Source organism: Homalodisca vitripennis, chromosome 1 (assembly GCF_021130785.1).
Source record: "Homalodisca vitripennis isolate AUS2020 chromosome 1, UT_GWSS_2.1, whole genome shotgun sequence".
In the NCBI taxonomy this organism is placed as follows: Eukaryota; Metazoa; Arthropoda; class Insecta; order Hemiptera; family Cicadellidae; genus Homalodisca; species Homalodisca vitripennis.
Genome location: NC_060207.1, coordinates 48,808,056 through 48,820,383, shown reverse-complemented (window position 1 = coordinate 48,820,383; position 12,328 = coordinate 48,808,056). Strand labels below are relative to the sequence as shown.

The 12,328-nt window shown below is 32.1% G+C and overlaps 1 protein-coding gene across 1 annotated transcript; it reads right to left on the bottom strand.

The window, feature by feature from the left end:
* Nucleotides 1–416: 416 nt before the first annotated feature.
* Nucleotides 417–10,297, bottom strand: LOC124361086 (STING ER exit protein). Its single transcript, XM_046815124.1, has 3 exons — nucleotides 10,063–10,297; nucleotides 954–1,110; nucleotides 417–591 (listed from the first exon to the last, which is right to left on the bottom strand). Exons 1-3 carry the CDS (start codon nucleotides 10,181–10,183, stop codon nucleotides 588–590), a joined length of 282 nt encoding a protein of 93 aa, XP_046671080.1. The 5' UTR covers nucleotides 10,184–10,297; the 3' UTR covers nucleotides 417–587.
* Between the last annotated feature and the right edge of the window lie 2,031 nt (nucleotides 10,298–12,328).

Below are 12,328 nucleotides of genomic sequence, written 5' to 3'. Positions count from 1 at the left end.
TTTTTCTTAGTGAAAAAAAAAAAAAAAACCATTAAAAAAACTAATAAAGACAATACCAGTCCAAAAAGTTTGAAATACATAAAAATATCTGGATGTACTTTTTAAAATTTTTAAGGATAACTATTGTTGCTAATTTCCATTTAAGGCATCAAATGACAGTGTTTCAATCCTTGTTTTCTCATCACTTCATCAAAACAAACACAAAGTGTACAAAGCTCGAAAACTAAAATTACCCTCATTTTGGCTATTTAAATTTTTTCATGCCTAATTTTTATTTTATTTAACCCCTCCACTGATTATTTATCTGGCTCATGTCACTAGATAGAAGTGAAATATTTCCACCTTCTTCATGTGATAGGATTCGCCAATGCTTAGCCAAAAATAAATAGGCTACCATGATATTTTAAAAAGAAATTTACACTAATTCAAAAATTTTGAGAAAAACGGTTACTGATTCAGACTTCCGTTTTCCATCTCAGTAGTCAACACTCAGACAATGAATATCTCAGGAAATGTTTCAGAGATGAAGAATGGATTGTTTCCAATGGCCATCTTTTATCTAAGGAATTCCAGGAATAACACTTGAATTACCTGTAAATCGCATTACAGATTTTGAGAAATTCAGAGACACAGTAACAGCTAGAAGTACATGTTAAGGAATTCTAAACTAATCACATTTGTGGTTCAGAGCTGAAAAATGAATTATCTTCTTGTCTAACAATTAGTAGTTGGTAGTTCTTTTAAGAACAGGTATTTTGTACAGATTGCACACAGACCAGTAAAACAACATCTACTATAAAGAGAGAATTAAGAGTCATATACAATAACACAAGTCTGTAGAGAATTATCTGCATGGCATCTGGTTTAGTATTGTTTTTGACAATTTGAGCACGGAAAAGGTAATTCTAAATGTTTATAAATTAAACTTTTCATTAAATATATATGCTACTCACTTTTTACATCTCATTCTATATTGGTTCTCTATTCCTTCTTGACGTTTTATAAATACTTGCTCATCTGTGTCATAAGTCATCTTGTGGGCATGTTTGCTTCCATCGATAAACTCTTGCTCCATCACGTTTTCTAAGCGGCAGTTTTCTAATGCACAATCTGAAAATAAATGTCTTAAAAATCTTATACCTTGTTTAAACAATCAACATTAAATCCATTCCACAAAAAAATTTAATAACCCAAATTCTGGAGATGATTTTTCTATGCTTTGGAGTTGAAATGTATCCTATTGTAAGCATTTTGTATCTAATTATTAATTTACCAATGTACTTAACTACACAAGATATATTATTATCTTTCTACATCTTTCATAAACACTAATTACTAACTACAGTTTGTAATATGCCTAAGAATTTGTTTCATAATTGTGTATATTACATCATTAAAGCAAAATACTATCGCTAATATTGAAATGTTAACGAAGTAAAATCAGGCTACAGTACAATATTCTAAGATAAATAGTATATTGTACATGAACATTATACATAGACATTCAATGACAAATTCTCTTTACTTCTAAGTAATCTCACTTATACTGGACATTTTGTGCATCGTTATTCACCTGAGACTGGGGAGATAACTGTAGCAAATATGCAAAAAATTATAGGTAATTATTTCATCTAGAGTTTTAATTCTGTGTTTAAAGTTTGTTTTTAAAGTGTTTTAAGTTTAAAATTTTTTGTAATTTTCTCAGACTTTCTGTCATTAGGTATTTTGCGTTTAAAGTAGCTAAACTGCTAAATATTTTAATTAAGTGTGGAGTAGTTAAAACACTTCAAAATACAAAGAACATTTATTAGATAAATTAAGATCTGACTTATTCCTACTTTTTAAAAGAACTTCCAGAATGACAGGATATTTAGGATGCGTAAGTTGGGGCGCCCACGAAGAGGGATAACAGGCACTATCTCAGTTATATCACCTTTAAAGAATGGGAGGTTAGCTCTGTATCAGCCTCTTCCAGTCAAAGAACTGTACTTCTTATATTCAGGTCTACAAAATACTTTAACAGTTTAACCCATTGTGAATGGCAAACACTTCAGTGTTAAAATAGAAGGAAACAGTCTGTTACATTGTTTACTCACTGCAGTTCTTTATTACACTAATAGCTATTATACAAAAAGTCAAGTCAAAAGATCTTTATAATTTCTTTTTGAACAAATGTATACAAATAAATAGTTTCAGATAAAATATAATAAGACTCACAGATCAATTTTCAAAACTTTCAACATATTCTATAGTGTCAGAATCTATGGCTGGGTCAAAATAATTATACACTATTTTGAGTTTAAAATAAAATCATTCATAGACTGACTATATTTATTATAGAAATGGATAGAATGTTGCATGAATTTAAATACTAAAAATAAATCTTTCAGATAGAGGTGGAAAGTTCCCCAAAAGAGTAGAATGCTAAATTAATGAAATATTCTTTCAATGGATTCTTTTTTATTTTGATTGGTTGCCAAAACATAACATATTTTCATACATTGTTTATATATTTTTTAGATGAATAAATCTGAACTAATAAATAGAAAGCCAAAATATTTTACTCACATTAAATTTATTTGAAACTCTGAAATGGTTATTAAAATACAAGTGAAATTCAAACATATTTAGCACAGTTACCCTCTAAAAGTGAATGATCATTTCCGTCACTTTTACTTTTTAAGTCCATCAAGTTCTAACGAACAGAGATTATTACCCTATAAACCAAAGAGACAACCAACCCACCATTTTTATAAACATAACTTATGTAACAAAACATATGGGAATGAGATCATTCTATCAGATGTTTTTTGGATTATTATAAAAACAACAAAGAATCAACCCTAGCTGACGTCGAGAGAATCCAAATGCATTCTAGTGGAAATGACAAGAAAATACTACGGTTATTGCTAAATGCAGAACAGAAGACAGGCAAGTGAGGCATTCAACAGGCATTCTCAGCAGCAAACTAGACTCATTGATCAAATCTTTACCTAGAAATGGGTTAGTGATGTGCTCCTCCTAGACATCCATTGTGTTGCCTAGATGTGACATACCAGTTTATTTCTGTATCCAGTGCAGGTTCTACTTGCACTTAAAAACTTAAATCCAACAAACAAACTAACTAACCGGAAGTGAACATCCCCTACATTCCATGTGTAAACTTTGTACTTTTACTACTGTAAAACTACTTTTTCATTCAGGAAAACTAAATGTTCGCTGTGCAAGTGACATGTGTCACCATGAATAAGGAAAGCTTAAAATTTACATTCCTAAGTAGGTATATTATGTCACCTTATGACTCAAGATCCACCACACCATCCTTTTCTCACTGAAAGCAAAAACTAACTGACTACATCATCATGAGCTGGGCTGTATATTTCAGGCAAGTTATTATTAATTTCTAAACCAAGATATTGTCCAACTTAGAAAATTTCGTAGGCTAGTTTACACAGCAAAGTTCTGCAAAGAAAATACAATCATAGGAGGATAATACAAGGGCAGTGGAGGTTGTGGGCATCCAAACAAATGGTGGTGATATATTTATACTGGCAGTAACAAACAAGACTACCCAAATACAAAATAAGATGATATTTTGGTCTTGTTATTGGCACTGTTATTGTCACAGATTATTGTGGGGTATAATTTTTAGTAAACACTGTTTTGACCACTGCACAGATATTCACTTCTGAACTTTCATAAATGTTTACTTTTCAATCACATAAATACCATTGGGTGTACTTAACATAAATACGGCTAGGGTAGGGTACGATAAGCGGACTCGGTTTTTTATATCGAAGAATATAGTCATCGATACCTAATATTCGCATCTCAAACCCTAGACTGTCAATCGATATAAAAGTACCTATAGTCCTCTATAACAATCATGTTTTTAATTAAAATACGAATTTAATATTTGCAGTGATCAAACAAATTATTATAACCAAAATTAGGAAAACTGAAGACGACCATATTTACTCCTCTCAAAGTTACAGTTGTTTCTTTCCCACAAATTTCACATAATGGGTTTTCGGTACGAGTCCAACATGTTGAAGCCACAAAAAAGCAACGTCATGTAGTTTTCTAAAATTGACTGCTATTTTTTAATAATCAGAATTACTTATGTAAAATTGAAATATTATCCTACGTGTATTATTTTAGAGTGTTTACAGCTGTTGATATAGATTATTTAAGTTAATAGTTCAAAATAATTAATCAGTATCGATTGATTATATCGATGGTTATGATTAAGTAATATCGTTTGCCAATTTCGATATAAAAAACCGGGTCCGCTTATTGTACCCTACCCTACAGCTATAGTATAATAAGCGGCCACTAACACAATTGGATGATTATCGATTTTAAATATTGATACTATCGAATAAGACATTATAGATATTCATAATTAAGCATTGCCAGCTTTATTTATTTAGACTAGTGACGTCATTACAAGCTGTTATTATTTCGTTTATGTAGGAGAAGGTTAGTGATAAACAACAAGAACAATGGTGATGAATATGCAAATTTTGGCCCAAAATATTTTTATAAACAAAGAAATCTGAATAAACTGGTCTCAGAAGTAAGTGCAATCATCTTGCAAAATATATGTATCAAAGAGAAATTATGATTATTAGTGGTGATCCATTTGAGCATTTTTTTTATGCTATAAAACATATCTACCCTATGAAGTAATAGTACTATGAGGCTCAAGAGTACTTTAAATAGAATTTAGTTATTTTATACAATTTAAAATACAAATTAATTTCTATCACTTCATACTAAAATATAGCTTCTCTGTATTAACATTTTTAAAGCCTAAATCTTAATTCAATTTGACATCATCGTACAACATTTTTTCAAAGTAGAAACGTGTTTGGAAATAAATTTAAAATTCAAATAATGTGTTTTGTTATTGAATAAAGGTGGCGTATGTGTCTTCTTTATTTTCACAAGCAGTTACGTTTAGCCTTGAAAATAAATAAGGTACATAAATGTTATTGTTTTGTTGTAATTATATATATTATATTTTAACTTGTAAATTATATTAATATTTATACATTAATTTCAAGGATTGAAAACTAGCCAAACCATATTGTTCTTTGAAATATCTATTATATTATTTGGTTTGACAGTTTGCTTTCTGTCCTTTGGATGGTCATGGACATGGATGATTCCATATCATTCGATAATCGTCATCTGATTGTGTTGGTGGCCACTTATTATACTGCAGCCATTCATACACATGCAATTATAAACATAAAGAACACTTTGCATCTCATCAAATGTCTCTGCAAAAGGAAATATACTATTTTAAAAATACAACACAATTTTTTTCAACACTTTTTTTGGCTCCAGTATAATAAGCGGCAGTATTATACCATGCTAATCAAATCAGTACAGTAAGTTAAACCGAATTATCAATTATAAATACCCAAACTATCAAATAGAAAACATTCTTATTACAAATACTGCCAGCTTTTTTTAATGTTTAAACAACTTTTGAAATTAATTAAAACAAAGTAAAATCATTTACAGTGTGGTATATGAATAATGGCTACAAGTGCAATGGCGATGAACAGGCATTATTTGTTTTTATGAGCTATTTGACACATTAATTTCATCCTTTATATTAGCGCAGAGAAGTAAGTTCTACACTGAATTATTTGTAACGGCACAAGTATAATAAGAGGCCACCACCACAATAGAATTATATTTATGATTATATAAATTAAAGAAACAAAAATGTTGGGTAATTTGGGATTATACCGACCACACCAGTATGAAGAACACAAAAATATAAATTTATAGAAACAAACATGATAGAACGAAAAAAACAACTCTTTAATTACAAAATTACAACGATTATCAATTGTTAATGGGGTCAGATTCCGTTATATGCCCCCAACGCTTAAACTTTTTTCAATGAAATTAGAACATTTATAAAAACGATGTAGTTGAGTAACAGAACTAACATTCCATCAATCAACAAGCATTTCCAGGTATTGTGATCGATATTGTTGTCGCTGTTATCTTATCTTTCTCGAGAATCCCCATTACGGCAGGCCGCGCGGCATCACATGATTATTTAAGTTTTTTGCACTGTACATAAAAATTTGCCTTTCCATTACAATTCAATTTATATTTCTGATCAGCCCGTCTAGAATTTGATATTTTACTGATAGGTACTATCTCGAGGGATGTTTTTTCTTTCGTTGACATCAGCGCGGGGCAGCATCCGAACCTGCCGAAGCCCGCGCTGATGGCCGGAGGCTGGGTGGCGGAGTGTGATCAAGAGTAAAAACAAGTTTTGTGTGCTCTATCAATAAAGAATTTAGTTTTTGTTTGGTAATGTTTGTTTTTGTTGAATTTTTTTTGTTTGTAGAAATGTAGGGGTAAAACACGGAAGTACAACAAAGCGACGCACCAGCTGAATGGGCGGCGAGACTCTGCAATCACGTTATCTACTAGATCGCTCGACTTTGACCTCTGTATGAGGATGGGGAGGGGTTTGCGATAAGACAATTCCTCTTTTATATTGACGAAATATTGTTCTACGCTAATCTAGTAATCAGTAGAAGCAAAATGTCAAATAACGATTTATATCTGGGTGTGGTCGGTATAATCCCAAAGTACCAAATGTTGATACGAATAACGGGTAATTATCATATTAACGGCCGGAGCGGAAAAATACGAGTTTTGCGTTATTAACTTATTCGAATTGTCCTATAGAACAAAAAAAGTATAAGGTTTGATGGGGTGGAAGTGAGAAATAACAAAGTTCTAGAACATAAAAAATTAAAACAACTATTCACGTGCGGAGTAATATTTCCATGTTCTACATCCACGTCGAGCGTCACGTGACCTTTTGTGACCATGATTCAACCTCGTGATGACGTCATCGGTTGCGCAGTAGATTAGATAGACATAAATACAGATGATTTGATTGTCATAGTGGCTGCTTATTATGCTGCAGGCTATCTTTTCCTGCCAAAATATGCTAGTTATTCAAATATGCTAAAAATATGAATATTGTTTTGTTGTGTAAATATTGATCCATACACTATTCCTACAACCACTTTCACTCTTCGAACACACAGAACTGTGCAGCAATCCTAAGTGATTATTATTTACAGGTACTAAATGCAGAATTTGTTGTTTTAATGCAGTGATGGATATTTAGTTGTGTGTGGTTTTGAGGTTATATTACAGGTATTGCGTTTATGTTACTTAAACAAACAATTTCAGGTCTAAAAATGTGTTTGATGTTTATTAATAGTTTGAGAAAAACAGGAGTAATATAAAATTACTAATTTTATTATGCCACTTTATCTACAGGGTGATTCATGAAGTTCTCCCCCCACTTCTACAGCACATTGTACTAGTAAAAATAATGAAAAAATGTTATATAAACATAGGTCCGAAAACGCTTCGTTAGCGAGTTACAGCTAGCGAAAGATTTCGCCTGAATTCCTGGGTAAAGAGTAAAATAAAGCCATACTGAACTTTTGGAAAGGTTAATTAAGTAAGAAATATCGTGGATTCTTATGTATTTTTACCTGATAAAAGCTAATAAAATAGGTTTCAGAACTGTACCTGTAGTAGTTTTTGAAGGATTCAGGGTTAAATGCAAAAAATTGGGGCATGAAACAATGTTTTTTTAAGTTTGATGTACAATAACTTTGTTAAATTGGTAATAAATACATAAAATCAACAAACATTAATTGTAGAGAATTTAATTCTGAGAAAATTGATACAATCAAAGTCTAAAATAAAACAGAAATAAGTACCAAAAAATCGATTTTATTCAGTATAATACATTACTAGCTGTAAAGAAATACCGTACGGTATTTAGTTAAAATAAAACAAAAACAAAATGTTTGTTCCTTAATGATGAGATAAATTGAGAAAACAAGATTAACTGTTAAATAAATTTGTTTGTAAATAAAAATATCATGTTTTATTACGTTGTATTTTTTTTTTTAATAAAAATTAACATTAAATGTTCGAAAATAAATGAAGCAAACATTTTCCCATTATTGTTTACTAATCATCGAAATGCAGTTTTTTGTTTTATTAATTTCTAAGTTGGTAAACGCACGAATAACAGCTGATCAACAATGGTATTCTGTACTGTTACGTTAGAACTGTGTATTAGTGGTATTTTGCAAGCTACAGCAGGAGATCGGGTTCTGTGAATCGTGTTATTAAATGCAATTTTTCTGTGAGTTATAATTCGATTGTTTATTCAGCGAAAAAATGCCTTACTTATTTACATCAGAGGAATAACGCTGATATGGTTTTTATTTTGGGTTACTGTAATGGTAATGCTAGAGCTGCTGTAGAAGAATATGAACTACGTTACCCCTAATAGGAGGATTCCAGATACCAAAACAATTTCAGGAACTTTTCGTACTCTTTCGGGAAACAGGATCACTACCAAGTACTAGAACCCAATTATGAACGAGCTGTCCAACTTGATGATGGACTGGATATGGACTGGATATTGTATTAATGCTGTTCATCGCAGTCCAGGTGTAAGTACACGACGTATTTCTAGGCGGATAGGAGTTTCGCAGTCAACGGTGTGGAGGTCACTTAATCGAAACAAATTTTATCCGTTTCATAAACAAAAGGTTCAACATCTACAGCTAGGGATGGTCCACTTCGCTTGGAGTTTTGCAACTTTTTGAATATTAATAATCAACTCTACAAGCGTATTTTGTTTTACAAACGGATGAGGCACAATTCACTCGGAACGGTGTCAATAACTTGCACAATGAACACTCATGGGCAGAAGAAAATCCACATGAGGTAGTGGAACAGAACTTTCAAACACCGATTTAGCGTCAATGTCTGGTGTGGCCTTTTGCACAATCGGCTGATTGTACCTTTCATATTACCTGGACGCCTAATGCTGAGTTCTATTTGCATTTCCTTCAAGAAGAGTTGCCGCAGCTGTTAGAGAATGTTCCTTTACATCTCAGACAAAATTTGTACTTCCAGCATGACGGACTACCTCCCCAACTTTTCACGTGCCGTTTCTGCTTACTTAAATCATCAATTTCCTGGACACTGGATTGGTCGTGGAGGGCCTCACCCTTGGCCACCAAGATCACCAGATCTATCTCCATTGGATTATTGCATCTGGGGATGGATGAAAGACATTGTATACAAGACAAAAGTGAATTCTCGTGATGAATTAATTGCCCGTATTATGGATTCGGCTGTGCAGATACAGGGGAAGTCCTGAAAAATTAAGAAACGCAACAAAAGCAATACACAAACGTGCTGCAAAATGTATTGATAATGATGGCCTCATTTTCGAACATCTATTATAAAAAGGTGCGTACGGTTGGCCCAACCTGATTAATTTTGCTTAAAACTAGTAATGTACTATACTGAATAAAATCGATTTTTTTGTACTTATTTTCTCTTTTATTTTAGACTTTGATTATATCAATTTTCTCAGAATTAAATTCTCTACAATGAATGTTTGTTGATTTTATGTATTTATTACCAATTTATCAAAGTTATTGTACATCAAACTTAAAAAAAACATTGTTTCGTGCCCCAATTTTTTGCATTTAAACCCTGAATCCCTCAAAAAACTACTACGGGGTACAGTTCTGAAACCTATTTTATTAGCTTTATCAGGTAAAAATACATAAGAATCCACGATATTTCTTACTTAATTAACCTTTCCAAAAGTTCAGTATGGCTTTATTTTACTCTTTTACCCAGGAATTCAGGCGAAATCTTTCGCTAGCTGTAACTCGCTAACGAAGCGTTTTCGGACCTATGTTTATATAACATTTTTTCATTATTTTTACTAGTACAATGTGCTGTATAAGTGGGGGGAGAACCTTCATGAATCACCCTGTATAATTTTATAGGTTAACCATACCCATTCTTTTAAGGTTTAATCTAACAACATTTAGTCAATTCTATCAATTCTAGATCTAACTATTTCTAGCATTTACATTTAAATATTATATGAGATCACAAATATTATATGTTAGCAAATTATATATTCGAATATAGGATAATAAAACTTGTACTCACCCAAAATTAATGTCATTTGCCCACAAAGACAGTAGTAAATATGCAATGGCTTTTCTTCACTATATTCTTCTTGGTCTTTAGTATCAGAGCAAACTATACTTCTAGAAACGACTTTGGGCATTTTATTAATTTATAAATTATTTCAGTAATAAAAGATATTATGTTCAAAGAAAATCTAATAGTCTACTTCAAACAACACGATACGATCTGACGTTCACGATTGCTGGACAGACAGATGTTAAATTGTTGTATTGACAACATACAGTGTTGCCAATATGAACTTAATAAAATTAACCACCACAAGAAAAAATCGTGTTAATAAAATAGTAACTTTAACTGCCATTCAAAGTTTTGTTATGATAGGTGTATAATACATTATTGGGTCGATAAACTAATGTTTCATATTTTAAGCAATAAAACTAGATACTGTGTATCCGCATTTCCAAGCTGTAGGTACCCTCTCATACATAAGCTTGCATAGTGAGCGTTTTTCGCACATCTAACTATCTCGATCGGAAATTATAAAAAAGAACGTTTTGTTTGGAAGGATTTCTGGGCATGTTAGTAATCAATCTGTTCGCGCTCAGAAAAGTTATATTAGATAAAAAAAATTGGCATCCAAACTTCTGCAACTGTGTTGGACGGGTCCAAGATGACATGTTGGAGGTATTTTTTATTTCTGTATTTCTCAAAACGAAATGTTATATGTATTTATTATTTAACTAAATTAAATATTTGGCAATACCATCGTCCACACTATTATCGGAGGCGTTCGTGACAAGACTCGCTGGAATATTTAGTTCGTAACTGATAGTAAATTATTATCTCGAGTGTTGTTGTTTTTGTTACTCGCCAGCGGTTTCAGCAAGTCCAAACAACCACACAAATAATCACATTTTAACCTACATTTAGATACGGAAATATCCAAATAATATCTTTATAATTTTATAGCTAAGATAAAGAATTAATACAGTTACGAAGCAATCGTTAGAGGATAGCGAGGAAGCACATTAAAAAACTAATACCGGCAATTAGTGGAAACAACAAGTTTTATTTACAATAATTATTCTGAAAAAGATTTTTAATTGGATATTACAGTGTAGCCATTCATAGGGTAATTGCCCCATTTGGGCTAAAACCAGACCACGTGGGGTAATTTTGGGATAACATGATATTATTAGGGGATATCTTAGGGCAATACGAAAATCTAAGTTGACAACTCTGTAATTAACTATGGTTGTTTCAAGACTTGAACATCAATATTCTAGGTGTAGTGAACTAAACGTTCACTAGCTTTCTGTGGTGTCATAACTCTACTGCATTCCACTTTGTAGTATGCAGTAAACTAAATGAGTAATGGACAGACATTGCATTTTCCCTCTGATTTGGACCAAAACCATTGTATAGAACTATGTGAATCACTGAAATCTTAAGCAACCACTCTACATTAGATGTACCGAGCAGTATCTTTTTACAAAGACTACTGCTACCGGTTAATCTCTGCTCTCACTTCAGTCTAACCGGAAAATCTGATTGTTAGTGTAAATTGTGTTGTACTTCTACTGTGTTATTATCTAAGAATATAACTTTTGAAATATATTTCTTTAAATCATTCACAGTTATAAGTCTTGTAAGGTAGCCCAGAAGTCTTCAAAATGAAATTGATGAGTAAGCAAAGTGGAAATCGTATGCGGTGTTAGAAAATGTAAAAGAGAATTTTTATCCATAAAAGTAAGTACAACAATACTGTGCACGCGTTTTTTTTTTTAACTAAAAGAAGTTGTGGTTTGTATTTATTTTCAAATCTGGAAATAGTCATAACACCCCTGCAAAAGGTATTGCCTTTTTCAAATGCTTCTGTAGAAAGAGTTTTCAGTGCATTAAATATATTAAATATGGCCATAGAAATAAAATTACAACTACGCAATGGCGTAGCTACCTTGGGTGCCACCCGGTGCGAAAGTTGATGGTGTCACCCCATCGAAAGTAAAAAGTAATTTTATATGATGAAGGTCATGGATAATTTATTGTTTGTAATATTAAAGAAATAACAAAATAATAATAACTAAGACAGAAAAGGAATCCCTGAAATTTTTGTGCTAGCGATTTATTTTTGTTTGTTTGTACATTGTTCTTAAAGTTGAGAGACCGGGTGGGTGTCACCCCAAAAAAGATGACATCCGGTGCGGCCCGCCCCCGCCGCCCCCCTTTGCTACTACCACAATATTAAGAATAATAGCATTAAAGACAGTGGGCTGTAATTGCC

Coding starts and splice junctions, on each gene's coding strand:
- LOC124361086 (XM_046815124.1), bottom strand. CDS start 10,183: ATGCCCAAAGTCGTTTCTAGAAGTATAGTTTGCTCTGATACTAAAGAC. Junction 1,111..10,062: donor GCAAATGACATTAATTTTGG/GTGAGTACAAGT, acceptor ATTTATTTTCAG/ATTGTGCATTAGAAAACTGC.